Source organism: Crinia signifera, chromosome 4, assembly GCF_055691185.1.
Source record: "Crinia signifera chromosome 4, ASM5569118v1, whole genome shotgun sequence".
Taxonomy (NCBI): Eukaryota; Metazoa; Chordata; class Amphibia; order Anura; family Myobatrachidae; genus Crinia; species Crinia signifera.
In genome coordinates this window covers 332,869,579-332,897,562 of record NC_139220.1, presented here as the reverse complement: position 1 = coordinate 332,897,562, position 27,984 = coordinate 332,869,579, and the positions used below count along the sequence as shown (strand labels likewise).

Sequence of the window (27,984 nt, the reverse complement as noted above, 5' to 3'; positions counted from 1 at the left end):
CGTCCGGGAGTGCCGCCGTGAACTGGATGTGTGTATGTTTGTATATATATATATATATAAACAAATGTACGTTGGGCTTGTTTGGGGGCTTTTTAGGATTGGGTTGGGCTTGCTTTGGGCTTGTTTTCAGTCATCAGTTGCTTGTTTTTCATTTCAGAGTTGGCAACACTGGTGGGGACTGACACACGCAGGAGGTACAATGGTAGCAGGGACCTTTGCATGGTTGCCAATTCCGCTTATTTTTCCTGCTAGTTGTGGGTAGCTTGTTTTTGGGCTTGTTGCCTTGTTCTCAGGGCCAGCCGTGGATTGGACGCTGCAGAACAAATCTGGCTTGTGATTTGCTGTGCAGGGATCAGGTGGGTGGGTCTGCAAGCAGCAGAGTAGTGCTTACTGCTTCCTGTAGCTGCTGTATCGTGTGTTGCCTGTTATCTGCAGGGACTCAGGTGACGGATAGAAGCAGGTATGTGTATGTGTGCTGCAGCAGCCTGTACATCAGCAGCCACTCAGCCTCCACATTCCCTGGGCTTCCTTATAGTTACTTAGCTCACACGGAAGCCGGGGCTGCTCTGGCCGTGCTCTGTGTGCTGCTGTACATTCCTCAGCAGCAGGGAGGGGGAGGACGGGGGACTGAGGAAAGAAGGAGCTGATGAGGAAGTAGGAGATGTAAGTAGGAGACAGAAGCAGCACTGACTCCTCCTGTACTTACATCAGGGTTGCCTACCCTCCCGAAATGACCGGGAGGGTCTTGAAAATCGGGTCACCCTCTCGGCCCCCCGGAAAGGTGGCCAACCTTCCCGGATTCTGGGGGACCCCTGCTTCCCCTCCCCTGATTGCGGCTCCCCCCCCCCCCCCCGACCACGGCGTTTAAATTACCTTATGGCTGCAGATCTCTGGGGAGGGGCGGGGCTAAAGTGTCATAATCGCATCATTTAGCCCCGCCCCCTCCCCGGAGATAGGCAAATTGAGTAACTTTCCTTCATGGGGGCGGGGCTTAATTATGTCATGTTTAAGCCCCGCCCCCGAGCTCCTGCTGAAAGTCTCCTCTCCGGGCTTCTCCAGGAGAGGAGCTTTTAAAAGTCGGCAACCCTGACTTACACATTGGTACCAGCAGCTGGGAGACCCGGATTACTCGGGTCCTGAGGCGTCTGTAATACCTAGCAATTTATGTGATTAGTCTGACTATGCCGAGTATTGTGTTATATATGTCTGTTCTACTAACAACGGGCAGTACTGGTGATAACAGCACTAACCACACTGACCGCTCTCTATATGGGAACCTGTGTGTGTGTGTGTCTGTGTATATATATATATATATATATATATATATATATATATCAACAAAAGGATGACCCCACGTGCGCCCTTAGAATATTGCAAGCCGCTACTCTATGACCCCCCCTGTTAGTGGGAGGTGGTGTTAGAAAATGGGAGGAATAGAGATATAGAGAGCGCTATCAACCACCGAATATAGATTCTAACAATTGTTAGTCAAAAAACAGTACAAATCTTTATAAAACCAGTGTGCTTTTTATTGATAGATTTTTTTTCAGAGTCACATCTGGAAATGATGTCCTTTTCGGAAATGCAAGTAACCCTATATAGTATGGACGGGTTGCCGGGTTGCCGGCACTCAGCTCCAAAATCTTGTCAAAGGGCCCCGTGCCCTTGGTAGAGACCCTTACAGGGCCAGATGCAGGCAGTAGATGGCCGCGGCACTGGGGACTTCAATGAATGAAACAGAAAACAACGCTTGTTCTGTGACGTTTCAGCCTTTAATACAGGCTTTTCTCTGTTTGAGTAAGCTGTTTGAGAAAAGCCTGTATTAAAGGCTGAAACGTCACAGAACAAGCGTTGTTTTCTGTTTCATTCATTGAAGTCCCCAGTGCCGCGGCCATCTACTGCCTATATATATATATATATATATATATATATATATATATATATATATATATATATATAGCATTACAGTAACCACACTGACTGCCCTCTATAAGGGAACCAGTATATATATATATATATATCACTGCAGTAACCACACTGACTGCCCTCTATAAGGGAACCAGTATATATATATATATATATATATATATATATATATCTGTAGACAATAGAGAGACAGAGGGGCGCTCCATAGTGCATAAACGATTTATTTTCAAAAAAGCAAAAGGCAGGGAGAACAAGCCAACAAATATCGCTCGTACCAAAATATTCATCAGTTGTGGGCTGGATACCACAAGGTTACAACATATTACCAGGCCAGGCACGTCCAGCATCAGTCCGGGGCACCGACAGGATGTTAACAGCCCACGCTGCTTCTTCCCTCACGGGTTAGGGCAGCGTGCCGATATCCTTCGCGGGAACAGACAGCGGGAGGACTCCTGGACCAAACACACACAGCGAGCGTCACCGTAGCCACGCCCTAACGCGTTTCGTGGAACAAGCCCTCTGACGAAGTGTTCCACGAAACGCGTTAGGGCGTGGCTACGGTGACGCTCGCTGTGTGTGTTTGGTCCAGGAGTCCTCCCGCTGTCTGTTCCCGCGAAGGATATCGGCACGCTGCCCTAACCCGTGAGGGAAGAAGCAGCGTGGGCTGTTAACATCCTGTCGGTGCCCCGGACTGATGCTGGACGTGCCTGGCCTGGTAATATGTTGTAACCCTGTGGTATCCAGCCCACAACTGATGAATATTTTGGTACGAGCGATATTTGTTGGCTTGTTCTCCCTGCCTTTTGCTTTTTTGAAAATAAATCGTTTATGCACTATGGAGCGCCCCTCTGTCTCTCTATTGTCTACAGATGTCTCCTATTCCTGAGGATCCAGGGAATCCATTTTAGAGGGAGCTGCAGTCCGAATTTATTGGGACTTTAGTGACTATATAGCCTTGATACAGGCTTTCTTTTGCTGGACTGAGTAACTTTGAAGCGCTGTGTATTCACCACCTCTTGTATATATATATATATATATATATATAGCATTACAGCAGTGGCGTATCTTGGGGTCCGCAGCCCCAGCGATGGCGGGGGGGAGCAGGCTCCACCGGGGCGCAGGTTCAGAGTGTTGACTTGTACATAGCATTGTACATTCGCTGCCTGGGAACCCGGAATACTCAGCAGCCCTGGAAGGGCAGCAGGCATGGTGGAAGGGGGAGCGCTCTCTGGCTGTCTGTGTGAGGACGCAGTGACAGGTTCACTGAGCATCCTCACATAGACAGCCAGACTCGCCAGAGAGCGCTCCCCCTTCCACCATGCCCGCTGCCCTTCCAGCTTGCGTGCAGCGCTGCTGAGTATTCCGGGATCCTAGGCGGCGAAGGTACAATGCTATGTACAAGTCGGCCGACGGGGATTGTGCAGGACAGCGCTGAGAATCTACAGTTTTGCCACCTGCCTCGCCGCTCCTGGCCACAGCGGGCAGATAGGCTGTCTGATCACTGTGGCCAGGAACAGCATGGCAGGTGGAAAGCGGGGTAAGGACCTGACAGGACGCGGTAGGGGAGAGAGATCACGGTCACCTCCGCTGGGCTGGCTATTAGCCGGGGATTGTGTGACATATGTCAGTGTCCAGCTTCCCCTGATCCCCACTCACCAGGCGGCGTTGCCTACTCCTCTTGATCCCCGGTGGCTGCTGGGCTGGCATTTTAAAAAAATGAGGGGGGGGGGAGGGGGCGCCAGAATTTATTTTGGCAGGGGGGAGCAAGATTGATAGTTACGCCACTGCATTACAGTAACCACCCTGACTGCCCTCTATAAGGGAACCAGTATATATATATATATATATATATAGCTCAGGCTATTTAGGGCTGGATCACGGCGGCACTCATCTCAAATAGTAAATAATGACCAGGACACTGGATAAGTTCCCCAACGTTTCGAGGCGTTGTGCCTCTTTATCAAGGCACATACCCTTATCCCCTTCCGTTGTGCTCAGTGTCCACGCCGGCGCCTCCTCTTGGCGCAGCGACATGACATCATCGTTCCGGTGTGGAGGGGCGGGCGTCTGGCTAGCATCAGTGGGCGTGCTAAAAAAATCTCTTATATATTTGGCTACATCTGTCACTCATCTGTCACACCAGGTGAGCGCCCCACACCTCCATACCTCCCAACATGACCCTCTCCAGGAGGGACAGAATGCTCTGTTTGTGGACTTCCATCTTAATTTATGATTGTCATCACCTGTTTTAAACAGGGTAATTGATAAGAAAGGTGTTTAAGCACAGGTAATGGTAATCTATAAATTAAGAAGAAAGTCCAGAAACAGAGCAATGCGTCCCTCCTGGAGAGGGTCATGTTGGGAGGTATGCACCTCCCTCCCTCCCCCCCCATTCACGGCATCCCCACGATTAAATGGCACATGCAAAACACTGACATGGCTATGGTCGACAATGAAAAAGGTTGACAAGATTTATTTTTCACTTTTTCAATGTTTTTATATTCATTCTCATGTGTCGACATGGACACCAATGAAGTGCCACACTTATGTCAACATTTACATGTGTTGACCTTTCTGTGTTGATTTTTTCTTGTGGCGATTCGCGGCACCCCCCGCGTCCCCCTCCCGAGATTTGCAGCACACCCCCCGCAATTCGCGGCACCCCCGGTGACTCCCACAATTCGCTGCCCCACTCCATGACACCCCCCCTCCTGCGATTCGCGGCACCCCGCAACCCCCCCTCCCACGATTTGCGCCAACCCCCCAGGCCCCCCCTCCCACATTTCACGGTGCCCCCCACGACCCCCCCTACCGCGATTCCCCACCCCTGACCCCCCTCCTGTCATTGTGGCAACCCCCCGCCCCCGCGACCCACCCTCCTGCGATTCACTGCAACCCCCCGCGCCCCCCCTCCCACGATTCGCGGCACCCACACACCCCCCCCCCCCGCAACCCCCCCTCCCGCTATTCACGGCATCCACCCACGACCCCTCCTCCCGTGATTCACGGACACCCCTCACCTCCTCCCTCCCCCCCCACCCCCGCTCGCGATTCACGGCAACCTCAGGATTAAATGACACATGCAAAACACTGGTACGGCTATGGTCGACAATGAAAAAGGTTGACATGAGTTTTTGAAGATTTATTAGGTACTCTTTACCTAGAACGGCGCCCGCGATCAGAATCGCGGGCGTCGGGGGTAAAAAATCGCGGGCATCGCGGGTAAATCGCGGGTACATCAAAATCGTGTACCCGCGATGACCGCGATTTTCCCATAGGGAACAATGTTAAAAAGCCTAATTGATCGCGATTTTAATGTAAAATGCCTCAATGCCCGCGATTTTCCCATAGGAATCAATGTTAAATGGGCTACAGAGCCCAAATAGACCCAATTAACCCTTAAATGTCACCCCAATTTTTTGACGCCACCCCACGATCCACGCCAACCCGAAGCGTGGCGAGCGCAGCGAGCCCGCGAGGGGCGGCGGTACGCGTCCTCCGACCTTTTCATGCCCTACTATCCACGTCGGCGTGGAGTTGAGAATAGAATAGTGTGGCGAGCGCAGCGAGCCACCGAGCCCGAAGCGTGGCGAGCGCAGCGAGCCCCGCGAGGGGACGCGGATACCTTCACAGGTAAACGCGTCCCTTCACAGGTAAACGCGGATACCTTCACAGGTAAACGCGTCCTTTATTTTTCTTTTTTTGAATGTTTTCATATTTATTCTCATGTGTCGACATGGACACCGATGAAGTGCCACACTTATGTCAACATTTACATGTGTTGAACTTTCTGTGTTGATTTTTTCTTGTAGCAATTTTTTTTCCAGTGACAACTATGAACTATGTGCACGTCAACCTACACATCATCAACCAATTCTTTGTATAATATATAACACCTGTTCTGTTTTACTGTAGGTGTTTTAAGTCAGACCTTTTACTGCTACTATTACTGTTTATATAAATGCATTCTGAATGACAGCAATATCCTACCATCCTTCTACAAGAATATATAACCAACTAGGTGATTCATTGCGCCCCGTGCCCCCCCCCCCGCAATTCACGTACCCCCACGCACCCCCTCCCGCGATTCGCAACCCCCCTCGTGCAATTCACGCCCCCTCCCATGCTTTGCGGACCCCCGCCCTTTCCCGCGATTCGCCGACACCTGCGCCCCCCTTCCTTGATTCACGGCACCCCACGCCCCCCTCCCGCAATTCACGTCACCCCTAAGCCCCTCTTTAGTCCCCTGTATACTCACACACCCCTATCACTACCCAGCTTCCTGCTCTCCTGAACCGTAACTTCCACCACTGGGGAGTCGCTGACGCTGTTTTGCCCACATGCCCCTATCATGCCTCATAGCCCAGCCTCCTGCTCTCATGCACCCAAACTCCCACCCAGTAGGAGGAGACACTGACTCAGGGCCACCATCCTGTACTCCTGTACTGCCACGCTGGACCCTCACCCACTGGCAGAAGCTGCACAGTGTCTCCCACCCTCCTCTTTAGTCCCCCTTATGCCTACACACCCCTATCACTTCCCAGCCTCCTGTTTTCCTGTGTCCTGACCTCCGCCAGTGGGGAGCCGCTGACTCAGAAACACCCTACTATACTATTGCACACACACACACCTAAACAACATGCACACACAGCCCCCCCCCCCCCCCCACACCCACAAATGTCACTGTATTCTCCTCACTATCAATGTACATCTTACTCTGTAACCGCACATCATATGCTCTCTATTTAACACATTTCACCTATAACTCAAGTTGCAATACAGGCATCTTTCATACAATTCTAACCATATTTCTCATATACAAATGTTCACAAATTAAGGGGGCGGAGCCCCTTACGACGGTGTGAAGAGCGCCCGTAGGGCGCGATGAATCACCTAGTACATAGTATTTAGACATCGTAGTGTTCATTAATGCAGTGTTTAAGCGACATGCTCTTACACTACGATGTCTAAATACTATGTATTTTTTTAGCACGCCCACTGTGTGATGCTATATACAGTCCAAACTCCGGCACTCCCCAATGTTGCTGCTTGCTTTCCCCTCCCCGGTGCCTTCCTTGGGAAGTCGTTCCCTATGTAGACAGTGGTTAGGCAAATAAGGCATAAGGCGTCACTCAGGGATTTGGTGAAGAAAATCAAAACGGCATTTTATTCTTCCAGAATTGCACTAACCACACTGACTGCCCTCTATAAGGTAACCAATATGTGTGTGTGTATATACATATATATATATATATATATATATATATATATATATATATAGCATTGCAGTAACCACACTTACTGCCCTCTATAAGGGAACCAGTATATATATATATATATATATATATATATATATATAATTGCACTAACCACACTGACTGCCCTCTCTAAGGTAACCAGTATGTGTGTGTGTGTATATACCAGTATATATATATATATATATATATATATATATATAGCATTGCAGTAACCACACTTGCTGCCCTCTATAAGGGAACCAGTATATATATATATATATATATATATATATATATATATATATAGCATTACAGTAACCACACTGACTGCCCTCTATAAGGGAACCAGTATATATATATATATATATATATATATCAAAAGAATGACCCCAAGTGCGCCCTTGTGGTGTGAGCAGCTACTCTAAAACCCCCCCTGTTCTGTCCCTATTTGCTCCACACGGATCAGAAAAACCTTTCTTCAATAACTAGGCACTAAGACGGTTATAAGACACGTTTTTGGGCTCTACATGCACAGGTGTGATAACATCTAAAGCCTTCTATACTATATTTCAATAGCACAAGGTATGTGTATATTGTGAACACTATATATTCTAACTAATAGTATAAATGAATCACTTGTCGCTAGTGGAGTACAAATGTTATCTCTATGGTCCTACTAGGTTTTCACCACTGTAGAGGACTAAAAACAGTTCTTTATTCGATCAGTAGAACAACATCAATTGTTTCAGAGCCTTAAAAGGCATTTAATGTCTCTAAGGTACGTACCGAACTTTATACTGGATATGAATTTGTTTCCGTTCCCCCTCCCCCTCCTAGGAAACCATCTAGTTTATATATATGAACTGCTTTATATACTTATATTTTTATATTTTTAATTATAATTTTTAAATTGGAAATGTATGATATGTATATTATGTGATGTCTAAGAGAATTGTATACTGTATATTTTTAGAAAAAACCCCTGATGAAGTCTCCAAGAGAGATGAAACGCGTTGGGTTCTGTTTTAAAGCTCTGTGAAAATAAAGAAAATTTATTCCACAAAGAAACAAGAAGCTTCAAGTGTATATTGTTTATATATTTTTATATAACTTTATATTCATTTAAGACATCTATCACTATAGGGCGCTGAAGACACTATTGTTGGGGTATATATATATATATATATATATATATATATATATATATAGCACTGCACTAACCACACTGACTGCCCTCTATAAGGTAACCAGTATGTGTGTGTGTATATATATAGATAGATATATATCTATCTATATATATATATCTATAGCATTGCAGTAACCACACTTACTGCCCTCTATAAGGGAACCAGTATGTGTGTTTGTGTGTGTATATACATATATATATATATATATATATATATATATATATATATATATGGCATTGCAGTAACCACACTTACTGCCCTCTATAAGGTAACCAGTGTGTGTATATGTGTATGTATATATATATATATATATATATATATATAGCCTTGCAGTAACCACACTTACTGCCCTCTATAAGGGAACCAGTATATATACAGTATGTGACACTTCACTAAATTCAACAGGTAAGTATACACGGTTTAAAGTAAGTATTCTTTCTTTCCAGGTACCTTTCTCTTCTTGCAGGTGTCAGGAATCGTTATCCAGTCAGGATATAGTAAAATATAAATGTCCACAGTGTACAAGAAAAAATAACAATTTATTTTTCCACAAAAGATATTGTCAATATTCACGGAACAATCAATATATGCATTAAATAGAACCACAGTCACAATTCACTTTTTTATTAAGCAGGAACTGAAGTCTGTTCTCGGCTTCCAAATACTTCTCTGGAACTGTTCCTTTAAATATAACAGATAACAGGTTAACAACCCTACCTTTCTCCTGCTAAAACCAATAAGGTTATCAATAACTTTCAGAAATCAAACACATACAATAGTACAATACATATAACTTACATAAGGTATTTTAAATTATTACCATATTATCATTGCTATAAACCGTATTCTTGCGCCATAATAATCATGTGGAAACCACTTCTAGTCTCGGTCCCTAGCAGTACTGCAGTCTCCAATAGTTCAGCGCTTTTATTTATATGTTGCAGGATCCTTTATAGACACAACTCCTCTGAATGCTGCCAGATATCAACTTTGCAGAAAGTCTTTTAAGGTGAGCAGAAGTCTTTTTTACTTCACTGAAGAATGTAACTGGAGCGCAATATCTGTAATCTATACTCCGCCTCCTCCACATGCAAACGTGTCCTGCACTGAGCGAATCACTGAGATAATACTTTGCTATATAAGTAGAAACAGAGGATGGTATTATTGCTGCTGATTTGTCCTTTACTCCCACAAGCTCACTGAATTTCCACTCTGCCTTTGCTGGCTCAGGGTATGGGTAAAAACCAGCCCAGGACAAGACCCCCGGACTGCCGGGGGGGTGTCCTGTCCGGGGGGGGGCTGTCTGTGACACCTGTCACCAGGGAGTGGAGGAGGGGGAGAATAAAGCCTCCCGGTATGGTCCGGGCACGTAGCAAAAAACAGAACGTTCCGGACCACACGAGAAGGCTGTAGTCTCCCCTTCCCCATGTCCCTGGTGATAGCTGTCACAGGGACCCCCCGGACAAGACACCCCCGGACCGGACGATACAAGCTCCGGACTGCAGATTTTGATGTCAGGTCCGGCAGTCTGGAGTCTGGTCCGGGTTTTACATAGTTCCGCTGGCTCAGTCTCTGTGTATAGAATTACGGAGGTCTCTGCCCTCCTCTGCTTTAGTGAGCGCTGCACTATCTTTACATTAGATAACAAGATATGGAAACACTTTGTCCATGTGTAAAGTTAATGAGTCTCCTCTGCCCTGCTACACAAGGACGGGGCACACTGACTGTAAATATGTTCCTGCCGGGCTCTCTGTTAACCCCTTGAGTGGTGGGTTTTGCTGGGGCAGGGCAAACCTACTAGGGAAGATTTGTCGTCCTTCCCCAGAAAAACCCACCACAGAATCTAGGAAGCCGCTGCTCCCCCCCCCCTCACCTCCACTCCGGCGTTAGTATGCCAGAGCTCTCCTGTTGCCACCGCTTCCCCCTGCCGCCTGTCAGTCATCACATAGGCGGCAGGCTCGGGGATGTTTCACGGTGGCTCGGGAGGACTCGGGTGCCTGAACTCTCCCTAGTCCCCCCAAGCCGCGCCGACCATCCCCGAGCCTGCCACCTACGTCACAGTGAATGGTGGCTGGCGGCAGGAGCGCGCCGGGTACGTTCGCCTGAGCGGAGGGGGTGGGAGGCGACAGGAGGGGGAGGGGGGTGACCCCTAAAGGTGTTCCCTCCGCCTGGCCACACAGCCTGCTCACCCTGTCTCCCCCGCCTCGTCCGCCCCGCTCTGTCAGGCAGGCTGGCTCCACACGGAGGCTGCTTCCTCCGCCCGCCACACAGCCTGCTCACCCCACCCCCTGTACAGCTCAGAGCATGGAGCCCTGGCCACCAATGTTATAAGCCAGTAATATATACATTGCTGGCACAGGCCAGCAATGTATATATTACAGGCACCACTGGGCACCAATGATTGCTTATTAGTAGTAGTTTTTTTATTTATAAGGCGCCACAAAGTGTCCGCAGCGCCGTACATAGCAAAAAAAAAAACAAATTACAAGGTAACGTACAGGGTGTGGTGATAAAATACAGCATAAATAGGGGTAGAGAAGACCGTGTGATGCCAAAGGAGCGGAAGGTGCACAGGAGGTTGCTTGCAGGTTGCACCCAGACTGGAGGTACACAGGTGATAGCAGGAGATTGTACCCAAACGGAAGGTGCACAGTAGGTTGCTTGCAGATTGCACCCAGGCAGAAGGTACACAGGTGATAGCAGGAGATTGTACCCAAACGGAAGGTGCACAGTAGGTTGCTTGCAGATTGCACCCAGACTGAAGTTACACAGGTAAGCAGGCTTGATTGCACCTTGAGGCAGAATGCTGGAAGTGCACGAATGATCAGAGGCTGATTGCACTTGGAGCCAGATGCTGGAAGTGCACAGGTGATCCGGACTGATTGCACTTGGAGCAAGACGCTGAAAGTGCACAGGTAGTCAGGAGATCTCAGGATGCTGGTGTTTCCTAAGGAGTGACAAGCAAAGCACTGGGGCCAGCTTGTATCAAACAAAAGTCCTTTATCCCCCTTGAGAGTCTCTGATAGGCTACTGACTTCAGCCCGGATTGTTATTGGTGGACTCCAACAAGATGACGCCTTTGCGCAGAGGCTGCGGCTGAGGTAGTATGCCCTGAGTCTGAAAAGTCCCCACAGACGGCTGGAAGCACTGCAAGTTCCGCTCCGCCAATTCCGCCATGCAGGGCGAGGAGACAGAGCCGGAATCCAGACCATAGCACTCCATGCCAGTACAAGGCGACCAGTCAGAGCGGGCACTGTCACCCACGCACCATGGTGACTGCCCAGACTCCCCTGGTGCCCTGCTCAAGCGCCAGAGACCATGCACCTGGACCAGATCCCGCTGTACCACCCAGACTGGTAAGCGTCAGGAACGGGCTGTGACACTTATAAATGTTGTGTAAGATAAATAATGGTATCTATTAAGAATTATCAATTGTGTAATTGAGTTATTGTCAAATGATGCACTTCCTGTTTAATGGTATATAAACCCTGACCAGATCCAGAGTGGTACTCCTTTGAAAAAGTTGTCTAAGGACGACGAAATGCGTCAGCCACACTCTCCTGTTGGACATTGGATTCTTTTATTTGCTACCCCACTTGGACCAGCTCCCCTCCACCAACCTCCATCTTGGATCCCAACCTCTTGTTGTATACCATTTCAACTGGAAACTTCATTCTGGGACACCACCACCTGCTTATTCTTGGAGCCTATCCCGATTGTGAGTCAGGACCATCTGTATCTCACATGAGCAGAAGCAAGGTACAAGGCATCCAGTCAGGTCTATGGGCACCCACCATACCAGTTCATACTATCAACTGGGAGATCATGTTTAACAACTGGAGGGGAGCATTACTAGGAACAAGCGGGACTCACACTAAGTATAAATTCCATTGTCCTTCCCACAGTATCGTATAATTGAGTGAATGTTTTATCTTTATTATATATATATTTTTAGAATTTTTTTAACATGTCCTAAATATGCAATTACTATATGCTTATTATATGTTAGATTAAAATAAACTATTTTATATGTGATACCCAATTGATCAATATATTTTTTACACTGCAATTGCAGCATATTCAAGTGCTCCACCACCTCTCTCCTGGTCTCACCAATGCCCTGTAAAGAGGCACTATCACATTGGCATCCCTTGAATCCATACCCCTTTTAATGCATGCGTCCGGTTTGCTTTTGCTGCTGCACTTGAGCAGTGTGCACTACAAGCCCGGTGCTAGAGGGTTCGGCGCCCTCCTGCAAACTATACATTTTCGCCCACCCAAACTTTACAAAGGGAGGGGTGTGGCCACATAATAGTGCTCCCACTCCAAATTAAACCACACAGTAGCACAATCTTATTCACCTAACACAGCACCAGTGCCGTAACCAGCCATTTTGGTGCCATGTGTTAAAAAACAGGGACAGTGCGCAAAATTGTAGAAGCGTGGCTTCTTGGAGAATTGGCGTGGTCACATAAAAGTACCAATTACACCATAATCCCATAACACATTATGCTTCACACCTCAAAGCCCATAACACATTACAGTAACCACACACAGTAATGCACATTATTCATTATGCCACACATCATGATGCCTCTTACACAATATGCAGCTCTCCATAATGTCCATTACAAATTATGCCACACACCATAATTCCCCTTACACAATATGTCATGCACTATAATGCCCAAATGGCATTGACACACATTATGCTACACATAATGCCCCGAGTACTCCTGCATATGCCTACATTTGTAACATTGCTTATTCTTAACACCCACACCAGTTGTGAAAAGTAGTTGCTCTGCTTATACGTAGTGCCCACACAAGTTGCCGACATTAGTAGCACTGTGTAACCATATGCCTACGCCAGTTGCTGACAGTAATAGCGCTGCCTATACACATGCCAACACCAGTTGCCAAAAGTAGTACCTCTACTTATACATAACACCCACACCAGTTGGCAAAAGTAGTTGTTCTGCTTATACGTAGTGCCCACACCAGTTCCCGACAGAAGTAACACAGTGCTACTTCTGTCGGCAACTGGTGTGGGCACTACGTATAAGCAGATACCCACATCATTTGCCGACACAAGTAGCGCTGCCTATACACGTGCCCACATCAGTTGCTGACAGTAGTAGCGCTGCCTATACACGTGCCCACACCAGTTGCCGACATTAGTAGGGCTGCCTACACATGTGCCCACACCAGTTGCCGACATTAGTAGTGCTGCCTATACACGTGCCCACACCAGTTGCCAACATTAGTAGGGCTGCCTACACACGTGCCCACACCAGTTGCCGACATTAGTAGCACTGCCTATACACATGCACACACCAGTTGCTGACTGTAGCAGCACTGAGTAACCATATGCCCACACCAGTTGCCGACATAAGTAGCGCTGACTATACACGTGCCCACATCAGTTGCCGACATTAATACACTCACACTTTACAATGGTGGCAGCTCATCCTCCCCTGTTTCCTTGTGTCTTCAGTCAGTCTTGCTCCCTTGCAGCTCTGCCCCTTCTGGTCCATGTAGCTCCGCCCCCTTTTGGTCCCTGCCTATGACCAGGTTATAAGGAGCTGGGGGGGAGCTCTGTGCCTCCGGTGCTGCTGTCTGTCATGAAATGTGACAGACGCAGAAGCAGCCGGCAGCCACGGTGGACAGAAGAGGATGTACAGCAGCAAGGGCGCCTCCCCTGCCCGGCACCTCTCTGCTTTGCATCCTCTGCTGAGCAGGTAGCGCCGGCCCTGGTGCACTATTACCCAATTTTTAATCTATGATGACCCCCAAGTCCTTCTCTTCAGCAGAATTCCCTACAATAACTCCATTTAGCCTATAAGTAGATTGTTCATTTTTGTTCCCATAATGAATTGCTTTACATTTTTCAACATTAAACTGCATTTTCCACCTTTCCACACACCTTTCCAGTTTATTTAAGTCACTTTGTAGTGTTTCCACATCCTCTCCTGAGTTTATTTCCTTAATCAATTTCGTGTCAAATATTGCAATTTTACTCACTGTCGCTTCCAATAACATTAATGAATTTACTAAACAAGGTGGGTCCCAATATTGAACCTTGCGAGACTCCAATTTGAACCTTACCCCAGCTGCAATGTATGCCATTTACCACCATTCTCTGTCCCCAATTGTGTAACCAGTTTTTAATCCAATTACAAATTTTATCTCCTAACCCTAAATTACCTAGTTTCATTATTAACCTTTTATGAGGCACCGTGTCAAAAGCTTTAGCAAAATCAAGCAGTATTGCATCAACAGATTTCCCTAAGTCCAGCCCCCTACTGAGTTTCTCATAGAAGCTAATTAAATTAGTCTGAAATTATCTATTTTTCAGGAACCCATGCTGAGTCTTACTTATCACTTTCTCCTGTTCTAAGAAATTTTGAATCTCTTATCATTTCTTCTAATATTTCCCCACAATGGATGTAAGGCTGACTGGTCTATAATTTTCAGGGTTAGATTTGCTACCTTTTTTCCATATTTGTACTACGTTAGCTATGCGCCAGTCCCTTGGTACCATCCCCCGAGTTTATTGGTTCCTCAATTATTTTAGTATCCTAGGGTGTATTTCATCCGGACCAGGAGATTTGTTACTATTTAGGTTCTGTAATCTATTTTTGACTATTTCCTCACTCAAACATACAGTTTGGGAGCATTTAAGAGCCGAGCATTTAATCTGTGGGAGATCTTCTGAAGATTCTTCCCTTATAAATACGGAAACAAATTACCGTGCCCCATACCTAAAATACTGACACCAGCATGCAATACTAAGCAATGCAGCACTCAATTTACTTTCATTAACCAATTGAGTAACTGCAAGCCACACTCACCAACATCCACTGTATCTCTGGTTAAGGCTTCCTACATCTGCCCACCACTCTGTAACATGGAATTTGGGAGCTGTTTTGATGGCTGTTTACCACTCTCCATTTTTACACTTTTGGAGGAAACAGACATCTGGCCCTCTGCCACTCACTGTCACCATCCATCACTGCTGTTTGGGAACTGTGCACACATGTTTATTCCTCTCCGAAAAATGTCACATAACCCCATGACTTCATCCACCTCAATACCCTACACAATATGGGTGTGACACACGGACACAATTAATACATTTATGTGCAAGACTGCATAGAAAACATTTCACATCAAACTTGGTTACTTAACTTCCTTTAATTGGTTTTGCTGTTAGGCTTCACAGCGCACAAAATAAATAATGTTTGAGAAATGAATATACAAAATAAAAATAAAAACAGACAGGACAAAATGAACTGAAACATCTGGGGCACAACAGCTGCATGCTGAAATGAAAGTCCACCCCAGCATAGGATCTGCATCATCAAATAATTATGCTAGCCTGGTTACAGGACATCAAACCAAGACCTTGCATTTACAGAGGGAGAACTTGGAATTTTGGTACCCTGTGCACGGGAATAGAACGAGTTTGCCCACAGGAAGCGGCCCTCCACAACAAAGGACACGATTTGGTACAAAAACAGACAAATAATAGTCAATAGGTGGCACCCTCGTTTCCCGTGGGGTTTGGGGGGCTCAGATACTGAGTATGGGGGTGGTGGTGGGTCCCTTCTGGCAGCACGGGGTGGGGCATCTAGATTATTGGCTGCAAGGGCCGCAAAAAAGTGCCCTGGCCCAGGCAATCTCTGCAGAATGTCATTCTGGCGTATGGATTGCTGACGCCGTGAAACTACACAAGTGTGTTCTGAGACAGCAGATCCAGGGAGGTCAGCTCAAGATGGGAAGGATAGGGCCCACCCCCCCGGTGGTCTGACTGTGCACCGTCCACTCAGCTTCCTCTTCAGGGCACATTTAAAGTCCTGCTACCTTAAAAAAATGGATAAATAATTGTAAATCAACTGCATGTAATGGTCTCAGCTACCACACTGCGTTAGTAGTGAAAAGTTAGCATTGTGGGTGGTATGATCGGAATCAATATAATTTTGCTGCTTCCTGATTGTGGACTCCATAACACAGTATCAAACTATCAAATATTGCAACTAAATGGTGGCCGGGGGGGGGGGGATGTGGGGTGGGGGTGGGAATGGGGAAAACATACATATAGAGTGCATGTGCAGAAGATAATGTGCATAAGTATATGTCAGGGAGCCCACTGAATAGGTGATCATAAGGAAGAGATTCCAAATCTCGCCCGGGGAAGAAGTAGTAGGAAATAGTCATACAGTGTGAGTGTGGATGTATGGTAGGGGGGTGTGAGAAAGGAGAGGGTTTTTTTTTTTTTTTGGTATTAAAGTATCCTTTAATGGGGAAGGTATACAGGGAGGGGGGAGGGGGCGAAAGGGAAAGTTGCAATATATCACTTTATTATGGATTGGAAAAAAAAAGAGAGAGAAAAATTACACGAGTTGTGACACCACAGGATGTGTAAAAAATTGTAGATATGTACGCACATAGAAACACGAGTAAACACATAAAATGACAAAGTTATTATGTTGGAATGTCCGTGGACTTAACGACAGGATTAAAAGAACCACGGTAATGAATGTAATTAAAAAACAGGGAGCACAAATAATATGTTTAAATGAAACACATTTAATAGAGGAGAAATTAGGAGTGTTGAAAAAGGGATGGGTGGGTTCAGCATATCACTCCACATTCACGAACAATTCAAGAGGGGTTTCAGTTCTAATTCATAAAAATGTGCCATTTCAATGCAAAAGGAAAGAAATAGATAAATACGGGAGGTATGTGTTTTTAGAATGCCAGATACACAGGATAAATGTGTGCATCTTGGCTGTGTACATCTGCCCGCCATTTCAATACGAGGTATTAGAGAGGGCAGTGATTTTTGCATCTAAATCAAATGGGGCAGAAATAATATGCTTAGGAGACTTCAATAATGTGATGGACCCCAGTATGGATAGGTGGAACCGGAATATGGGGGTGGGAAAAACAGGGAATAAAGGGTTAGACAGGTTTATGGGGGATATCGGGTGGAGGGATGTATGGAGACTGAGATACCCCCAAAAATTGGAATATTCATGCTTCTCAAGATCGCTGGAAGCTCTATCTCGTATTGATATGGTTATGGTGGATGATAAAATGCTCCCCAGAATAGAAAAGATAGAATATCTGTCTCATGGAATATCTGACCACTCCCCAATAGTTGCACAAATAAGACAACAGGAGGAAAAAGGATTTAGTATGTGGAAATGCCATCCTGTATGGGTAGAACAAATGGGAGCAGGGCTTGAATTGGAGCAGGAATGGGAGGAATACTTCAGTAAAAACTCAGGATCTGCATCACAGGCGGTGGTATGGGATACAGGGAAGGCTGTCATTAGAGGGTCATTAATTAAGAGGATAGCGCAAATAAAAAGAAGCTCGCAAGAGAAAAAACAGGAGTTGGAAAAAAATAATAAAATTCTAGAGAACCAATATATGGAAAATAAAACAGAAAGAAATAAGGAAGAGTGGATGCAAGTAAATAGAACATGGATAAATGAGCTGAAATTAGAAGCCGTGAAACAAGAAGGATTCCTAGCCCATTTTAAATACATCAATGAGGATAGACCTGGGAGTTATTTGGCCCAGTTAATTAAGAATTCAGCACCCAAAAACCATATTGTACAAATAGAATCAGAGTCGGGGATATGTGTAGACACAACACCAGAAATCACACAGGTATTTGTAGAGTACTATAAAAGATTATACACATCTAAACTGGAATATGGGGTGGAGGAAGTTAAACAGTATCTGGCAGGGATACAGATGCCAAAAATAAATAGAGAACAATGTGTATTAATGGAGAGCCCTATTACAGTTGAGGAGGTTAAAGAGGCCATAAATCAACTAGCAGGTAATAAAGCACCAGGATGCGACGGAATCCCGGCAGAAATTTATAAGAAGCATAGGGAAAAAATAGCTCCCTGGTTAACAGACTTGATTAATGATAGCCTGATAGATGGAAAACTACCTGAGTCAATGGACGAAGCCCTAATAATAGTAATCCCTAAACAAGATAAAGATCTATGTAAACCAGAGTCATATCGGCCAATTTCACTGATAAATATGGATGCAAAAATACTTGCCAAAGTACTGGCCCAGAGAATGGAGGCAGCCATTAATGATGTCATCCACCTAGATCAGACCGGGTTCCGTAAGGGTATGAGTACAGGGGTGAATATTAGACGTTTATATACAAATATTCAGATAAAACAAGAACAGGAAAAAGAAAAGGTTATCATATCACTAGACGCGGCAAAGGCATATGACTGTATTGAGTGGATATACCTATGGGCGGTGATGGAAGTATATGGGTTTGGGCCAAAATTTATAAGCTGGATCAAACTGCTATACAGAGATCCTAGGGCCAGGGTCCAAATTAATGGGTACAGTACAGAACCGTTTAAGTTGACTAGAGGAACAAGACAGGGGTGTCCTATGTCCCCGGCCCTCTTCAACCTGGCAATAGAGCCATTGGCTTGCATATTGAGAACTTCGCATGAGATAGCGGGGTTTGAGCAGGGGCGGGGAGATAGAGAAATAATATCAATGTATGCAGACGACATGCTGATCTACCTGAGAAATCAATCGGTGGAACTGCCTGTCGTACTAAGAATAGTAGAAACATTTGGGAAGTATTCTGGCCTAAGAATAAACTGGGGGAAGTCTAGTATGATGCCCTTGAGAGGGAAAATAGAGGCACAGGAAAATAATGGGGGCTTACTGAGTTGGGTGGACGACACCAAATATTTGGGCATTCGTGTTGCCAATGAGGGAAAGGAATTTATCAAAATGAATATTGAACCACTCATTAAGATATATCAGAGCAAGGTCCAAACATGGAGCAGAGTACCCATGACAGTAACAGGGAGGGTAAACCTAATAAAAATGGTAATATTACCAAAATTCTTATACATTTTCCAGAACACACCGGTATACTTACCCATGAGTTTATTTAAAAAATTAGATAGTATCACAACCACATTTGTATGGGGGGCGAAGCGTGTAAGACTAAAAAGGGATACCTTAATAAGATCAAAAAAATTGGGGGGTCTGGGGTTACCACATTTCCGATTATATTACGTGGCAGCTCAACTATTTCATAATCAAGTATGGCTGAGGGATCAAGAAAGCTCCCGTATAAGCGAATTAGTTATACAAGAATGTGGGAACATGACCCCAAGACAAGCTATCATAATAGGGAATAAAAAAAAAACAAAGAACCCACTGATTAAACAGGCCAAAACAGTATGGGAGTGCGCAAACAAAATAATGGGATATAAAAACATAGATCCAGAGACTCCAGTATGGATCAAAAGAAAAAAGGGAGGAAAGAATGCAATAAGCGAAGAAGAAACTAGGATAGCTTGGAAAAGAACAGGGATAGAAAATATTGGCCAAATGTATCAGGAGGGGGTATTGAAGACCTATAGCCAACTAGATCTAGAATATAGGCTACCAAGGGGTTATTTTTTCCGATATCTACAATTGCGGGGCAACCTTAATCAGCTATATGGAGGAAGCAATGTAAATATAGAAGATTCCCCAATTAAGATAATGTTAGACAAAGAAAAAAAGGTGAAGGTGGCTGAAATATATAAGAGTTTAGTAAGTATGCTTGATAATCCCCAAATAGATAAAATCAAACAAGAGTGGGAAAGAGATGTGGGAGACATCAGTGATCAACAATGGAACCGAGCACTAGCATCACCAACTAGGGCCACAGAATCTATAAAGTTCCAACAGATTCAGCTATACATCCTGCATAGGGTATATATCACGCCAATGAAAATTAAAAGATTCGATCCAAACAAAGAGGATGTATGTCCTAAGTGTAGGAGGGCCCAGGGAACATTCTTCCATATGATATGGCAATGCAGGATGGTTAAAGAATTCTGGGATCAGATAATCCACATAATGGGTAATTTAGGGATGTCGGAAAGGCACTACAATGCTAAGACATGTCTATTAGGTATTATAGAAGAAGTAAGAAATGGGGAATTAAACAGCCAATTATGTGAAAAATTAACAGCTATGGCTAAGGTTGTAATTGCTAGAAAGTGGCTGGCGCTGGAAAAACCTGAATTGGGACAGTGGGTAAAATTAGTCAATGACACAGTAGAACACGAAAGACATATGTATATTAGGAAAAGGAAAAATATTGGGAAGTTTGAAAAGATATGGACACAGTGGACACAATCACAATATTACAATAAATAAAACACAAAGTACACAATTAGAAGGTATAGAGTGAAGGAGTGAGGAGGGAAACCCTGAGGAATATATGCAACTGGGGGGGGGGGGGGGGTAAATGTTGTGTAGGATGTATGGGATGGATAGAAGAAGGTATATAAGAATAATGAATGGTATAACTATAAGAAATAACCTGGGTAAAAAATAGAACACCGATCAAGTACTAACTGAATATGCGGATGTATAGTTGTATAGAGATGATCTTATTGTTATATGTGGTTTGGTTGAGGTGTCTTTTCTTTTTGTATATATATAAAAAAAAAGCAATAAAAGAATACTGAATTTAAAAAAAAAAAATAGGAGAGCGGGACGGGAAATGCTCTGGATATCAAATATAATTAGTCAGCTGGAAAAGTTATAATTTCCCATAATGTTACATTTGGATTTTGTCACCTGGGCATATCGGTTGTCATTGCTGACAGCGGAGTTCGTTCTTTTTACGGCCTGCGGGTTCCAGTTACCATCCTCCGTGTTGCAGTTTGCATGCCGGGCAAGGCTGTGACTTCAGTAGCACAGCACGTCTGAGAGCGAGATTAAATTCAATTTTGTACATTGTACAATTGCATGGCACAGATGGAGCCAGCTCCATCATCGTAGGGGCTGGCGAAACTATCGCCAGCAGCCAGCTCCCACCAGGGGGCGTGCACACACAGACACTCGTGCGCCCCGTGGCAACAAAGCTCCCTGCCACCATCCCCCGCCGACACGTCGATCCCCATCGCCGACCCCCCCCTAACCCTGCCCTCCAGTTTACTGGAGTCCCTCTATGCTGGCGCTCACCAGAGGGGACGTTCTGGGTGGCGCCGGGATTGAATGAGGGGCTCCGTCTGTAGGGTAGTGTTGGGTGATAAAAAAATATATATATAGAAGACGTTAGTATCTGGATGGTTGCCCATAGCAACATCATATGTGACATTTTCTCTGCATAATTGCATGAACCTATTACAGAAGGGGAGAGGGGAAACTTATGATTAATTTAGTTATTAACGCTCTGACTATTACATTCCCCCTAAAGTGTTTCTTAATAAACCGAGAAAGCTTCTTGTCAAAAAAAAAAAAAAAAAAAAAAAAAAAAATATTGCAACTAATTGAAGGGAAACATAATCCACATGTTTAACGGCCACAGTTTTGGACATGTTACAGTAAGGTGAGTTACCCCACATAACATTTTACTTTCTCCATTTCCCAAAATCCTTTGTGGGTCATGTTCAAAATGCAAACATATTTATTCGCACTCTTTTTTGCACACATAATTATGGCTGAACCATGACATATACACATCTTGTACATGGTGCAAGGTGTCAGAATCACACCACCTAGACAGCACTCCCTTACATAAATTTGCTCACATGTCTAAATGAACTAATGACATATCAACAAACACACCTTTGTCCTAAAAGATGTATAGTTTTTTTGTTGTGACACAAACAAATACATATGAGTTAAAAACACACACTTGCCTTTTCCACACACACTTCATATCCCTGTACTGTGGTGCCTCCTTATTCACTTCATCTGTGATTTTATCCCAAATCTTGTCCTTCGCTGAGGGGTTTAGCTTCCTGCTGACAAGTGCTGCAGTGGTGGAGTATGAGCGGCACACGGCCAGCAGCCCGGTTGTGGAAGGAGGACAGGGAGTGTGGGGTATGCAGGTGGGATCGGGTTTGGTGCCCATCCTACACAGAGAAAAAGAGCGGCTGGGGAGAGTGGGGAGGAGAAGTACGAGTGTACCTGGCCGTCCGGCCACGGATGGAGCCTGAGGCTTTCACCGAAACCCTGCTGTGGAGGACACCGTGTGACAGACGTCTGGGCTTCATTGACGATCGTTTCACCGGACGATTGTTTCACCAGAAGAGGCTTTTTCAAGGTATGCACACACCATGGAGACGCATTGGCCAATGACGCTATCAGCCTCTATAGCACTGGGACAGCACTACAGAGACTGTTAGCTGTGCCGGAGAAAGCAGGCTGTCAGTGCGGGGTGAGCTGGCTATGCAGAAGGGAGACCAGTGCTGGATCCTGGATTGGTAAGTATATTGGTGTAAAAGTAAGGTTTGTGTTTGTGTGTGAAATAAAGTTATACTTTTCTGTTTGTGCGTGTTTTATTTTAACATTCTTTTTACAGGTGGATTACAAGTCCCAGTGGGCCCATTAATGCCCCGCATGCTGAAATTTGTGGTTCTCCAAGTCCCAGCATGCGGGGGAGATCTGCTGGCACTTTTAGTTCTCTTGCATAAAGCAATTTTATGTATGTGAGTTGTAACCCTATCAGGCCGGCGTCCACTGGCCATGAACGCCGGTGACAGTGCCAGGCTTCAGCCCTGGATGGGTGAAGCTTGTGGGGGCTTTGTTAGGGGATCCCCACTCCTCCAGGTACCTCGTCCAAGGCTGACCAGCCACGGTGCTCATGTTTCAGCCGGGGGACCTTATATAAAAAGTGTCCTCTGGCTGTGGCATGACACCGCGGGCTGTTGGAGCCCGGTGCTGGTTTCAAAATACGGGGGACCCCCAGATTTTTTGTCCCCCAGATTTTTGGAACCAGGACCGGTCCAAGAATCCGTGGCTGGTTTCAGAAATAAAGGGGACCCTTATGCTTTTTGTCCCCCGTATTTTTGGAACCAGGTCCGGCTCAATGAGCCCGGGGGCTGGATATCCTCAAGAGGGGGGACCTCACGACGTTTTGTTTTTTATAAACATAAATTCGCACATTACCTCAAATTTGCACATTTTCATGCCTAAAAATCGCACATTTTCATGCCTAAAAATCGCCCATTAACGAACTTTATCGCACTTTTTTTCCAGAATACGCACCTCATGGGCGATTTTGAAAGTGTGAAAAAAATCACCTCCTATTTAATGTCACCCTTGGTGTCGTATTCTCTCGCTCAGAAATTGAGTCGTATGTTCAGTTATTAAAATATATTTTCTCACCTCTATAAATTGCTACAGAATTTGGAGTAGGACCTTAGTTTTAATCAACTATAATAAATAAATAATAAAGGTAATCTCATGATGAGTGTATATATTGTATAGATGGAGATGTTGCAGATTTGTTAGCTGTGTAGAACAGTCTCTGTGTGAGATAGATATAATTGCATTGATAATAAAAATGGACACCGTGCCTCATGATTAAATAAAAAAGAGATAGATGTATTAAAAAAAGATGACGTTTGATATAGTGCTCAGTAATGAGGTGGTCTACAGGGTAATATGAATCCGTAATGTGATAAACTATTAACAAATTGGAAAATAATGTGAATAAGTGTGTAAAATTGATGATCAATTAATAATCAATTGTGTTGAAATAGTTGACAAGAAAGTGTATTTATGTATTAATAAAGAGAAGAGTTAGTGCATTTATCTATAATAAAGAGAATTAGTGCATTTATTTAATCTATTAGGTGATATTGGAATAATATAAAATATATGACATGGTGAGAGAACCATGCAAACAATGTGTGAATCAAATGAAACCTTAACATAAATGAGATATTTATATCATAACAAGAGTGTGTGATAATTACCAATAATTATATGGTGATGTGTACCATATTTGAAAATCATTAGGGTCATTCAGTGAATTGGTTGGGGGATTGGTGGAATTTTGAAGCCAATATTTGATATCAATTTTATAGATATACATATCTTCCTCATTAGAGTATGCATATTTATTAAACATGAGAAAATTTCCAATGACAAATGATTACACTGGAAATTGGACGATTACATTAGGAAATACTAACCAAATGATGGTTATATAGGTTGCCCCATAGTTTGTGTAATTATAGGAAAGCTGTGTAACAATTTTCCTCATTTAGGCCACCTGTGGTCCGGGTATTCATCAGAAAAATAAGTCTGGCCTCTTGTTTTAGCGATTCCTTATCCAGGTTGCCCCTTCTGATGCCCATTTAGATTTTTTGTATCCAAAAACTTGAAGTCCATTGGGGTTTTCTTGATGAAACTTAAAGAAATGTTTAGCAACCGGTGTAAGTGGCTTCATGCAGGTGATCTCTTTTTGCATTCTTGATGCTGGATATGTGTTCCATCAGCCTTCTATGTAAGGGTCTTTTCATTTTGCCAATGTAATGTAAATTACATGGGCATTTTAGATTATAAACACCAACCGTGTTGCATGTGATGTAATCTTGGATTTTCCACGTTTTATAGAATTTGTCACAATAGGAAGTTGTGGGTACCGTAATAGCACAGGCCTTGCAGGTTCCGCATTTATAGGATCCTTTTTTGTGGATTTTAGGGACATGGACTCTTTCAAGGTGGCTATGAACCAGGACATCTCTTAGATTACTACATCTCCTCCAACTGATTTGGATACGTTCCTCTAACACTGTAACAAGTCTTCAAAATATTGATGTTTGTTGAGAATGGTTTGAATTTCCTGCCATTCTAGACAGAATGTACCAATAAAGTGTACGGTGCCCGTGGTATCCTTTGTTTTGTTAATGTTTGGAGTGAGTAGTTGTCTTATACCTTGTTCCCTTTTTCCTCCCTTCCCCTTGCTTCCACCACAATGTGGCTGTCTTTGCCCTCTATTCTACACTCATTTATTGGTTTAAGGTTTATTACCGTACCCTCGCCCACCTGCCTAGTTTACAGCTTATACAATATAAGTAGTTATCCTTGTAACATTATACTTTTACATATTAACTTTCTTACAGGACATATAAGGAGCAGGATTCAAATTAAGAAGACGTGGAAAGGGAAATTGTTCTCCGATCAAGCCAACTAAATATATCATATCTCCTTACACCTCAGGAGGAGGAACAAACACAATTTTATTTTCTGGATAGAAGAAACCTTCAGCAACTAATTTGTTCTCACCTCATACATGATGAGTCTCACAGGAGAGAAACCACATGTGTGCTCTGAGTGTGACAAAAGCTTTACATATAAATCACAGCTTCTGGTACATCAGAGGAGTCACACAGGAGAGAAACCACATGTGTGCTCTGAGTGTGACAAAGGCTTTACATATAAATCACAGCTTCTCAGACATCAGTGGAGTCACACAGGAGAGAATCCACATGTGTGCTCTGAGTGTGACAAAGGCTTTACATATAAATCACAGCTTCTCAGACATCAGAGGAGTCACACAGGAGAGAAGCCATATACATGTTCTGAATGCAGAAAATGTTTTTCCCAGAAGTCACAGCTTGTCCGACATCAGAGGAGTCACACAGGAGAGAAGCCATATAAATGTTCTGAATGCAGCAAATGTTTTTCCCAGAAGTCACATCTTGTCCGACATCAGAGGAGTCACACAGGAGAGAAGCCATATAAATGTTCTGAATGCAGCAAATGTTTTCCCCAGAAGTCAGAGCTTGTCCTACATCAGATGAGTCACACAGGAGAGAAGCCATATAAATGTTCTGAATGCAGCAAATGTTTTCCCCAGAAGTCAGAGCTTGTCCTACATCAGAGGATTCACACAGGAGAGAAGCCATATAAATGTTCTGAATGCAGCAAATGTTTTTCCCAGAAGTCAAATCTTGTCCAACATCAGAGGAGTCACACAGGAGAGAAGCCATATAAATGCTCTGAATGCAGCAAATGTTTTTCCCATAAGTCACAGCTTGTCCTACATCAGCGGAGTCACACAGGAGAGAAGCCATATAAATGTTCTGAATGCAGCAAATGTTTTTCCCAGGAGTCACATCTTGTCAAACATCAGAGGAGTCACACAGGAGAGAAGCCATATAAATGTTCTGAATGCAGCAAATGTTTTTCCCAGAAGTCACATCTTGTCCAACATCAGAGGAGTCACACAGGAGAGAAGCCATATAAATGCTCTGAATGCAGCAAATGTTTTACCCATAAGTCACAGCTTGTCCTACATCAGCGGAGTCACACAGGAGAGAAGCCATATAAATGTTCTGAATGCAGCAAATGTTTTTCCCAGGAGTCACATCTTGTCAAACATCAGAGGAGTCACACAGGAGAGAAGCTATATAATTGTTCTGAATGCAGTAAATGTTTTCCCCAAAAGTCACATCTTGTCCAACATCAGAGGAGTCACACAGGAGAGAAACCATATAATTGTTCTGAATGCAGTAAATGTTTTCCCCAAAAGTCACATCTTGTCCAACATCAGAGGAGTCACACAGGAGAGAAGCCATATACATGTTCTGAATGCAGCAAATGTTTTTCCAAGAAGTCACATGTTGTCCAACATCAGAGGAGTCACAAAGGAGAGAAGCCATATACATGTTCTGAATGCAGCAAATGTTTTACCAAGTAGTCACATTTTGTCCAACATCAGAGGAGTCACACAGGAGAGAAGCCATATAAATGTTCTGAATGCAGCAAATGTTTTTCCCAGAAGTCAGATCTTGTCCTTCATCAGAGGTTTCACACATGAGAGAAGCCATATAAATGTTCTGAATGCAGCAAATGTTTTTCCCAGAAGTCACATCTTGTCCTACATCAGAGGAGTCACACAGGAGAGAATCCATATAAATGTTCTGAATGCAGCAAATGTTTTTCCCAGAAGTCAGATCTTGTCCGACATCAGAGGAGTCACACAGGAGAGAGGCCATATAAATGTTCTGAATGCAGCAAATGTTTTTCTTCTGCTCTGTTTCACTCACTGTATGTACACTGCGTGGCTCTGCCTCCTTCCCTCTACCAACACTGCTAACTCCCTCTGCCTAACTCCCTGTACGTACACTGCTGGGCTCTGCCTCCCTCCCTTTATATGTACATTGCTGGGCCCTGCCTCCGTCCCTGTGTATGTACATTGCTGGGCTCTGTCTCCCTCCCTGTTTACATACACTGCTGGGCCCTGTCTACCCCCTGTACGCACACTGCTGGGATCTGCCTTTCTCCCTGTGTACATAAACTGCTGGGCTCTGCCTCCCTCCCTGTGTACATACACTGATTGGCTCTGCCTCCCTCCCTGTGTACATACACTGCTTGGCTCTGCCTCCCTCTCTGTGTACATACACTGCTTGGCTCTGCCTCCCTCTCTGTGTACATACACTGCTGGGCTCTGCCTCCCTCCCTGTGTACATACACTGCTGGGCTCTGCCTCCCTCCCTGTGTACATACACTGCTTGGCTCTGCCTCCCTCTCTGTGTACATACACTGCTTGGCTCTGCCTCCCTCTCTGTGTACATACACTGCTGGGCTCTGCCTCCCTCCCTGTGTACATACACTGCTGGGCGCTGCCTCCCTCTCTGTGTGTATGTTTACTGCTGGGCTCCGAAGCAGTGATTACAGATAAAAAATATATTGCATTGGGATTGCCTTTGGGGACCCCCCCCCCCCCAAAAAAAAAGCAGCTGCACCCTCTATAGTTACACCACTGATTATAGGAACCCTGTATGCGCCTTGTACCACCCTACAGGTCTCCTCTGGTC

The 27,984-nt window shown here is 44.6% G+C and overlaps 1 protein-coding gene across 2 annotated transcripts; it reads left to right on the top strand.

Moving 5' to 3' along the window:
• The first annotated feature begins 397 nt into the window (after positions 1–397).
• Positions 398–27,477, top strand: LOC146076002 (uncharacterized). 2 transcript variants are annotated; one of them, XM_083185760.1, is made up of 3 exons: positions 398–460; positions 9,295–9,359; positions 25,285–27,477. In XM_083185760.1, the coding sequence occupies exon 3, from the start codon at positions 25,455–25,457 to the stop codon at positions 26,862–26,864; it is 1,410 nt and encodes a 469-aa protein (XP_083041886.1). In that variant the 5' UTR covers positions 398–460; positions 9,295–9,359; positions 25,285–25,454; the 3' UTR covers positions 26,865–27,477. The 2 variants fall into 2 exon arrangements, with proteins under 2 accessions (XP_083041886.1, XP_083041887.1); XM_083185761.1 differs by lacking the exon at positions 398–460 and having other exon boundaries at positions 8,724–9,359.
• Positions 27,478–27,984: the final 507 nt, after the last annotated feature.

What these genes read in the sequence shown, in the direction of transcription:
- LOC146076002 (XM_083185760.1), top strand. Translation starts at nt 25,455, where the DNA reads ATGATGAGTCTCACAGGAGAGAAACCACATGTGTGCTCTGAGTGTGAC.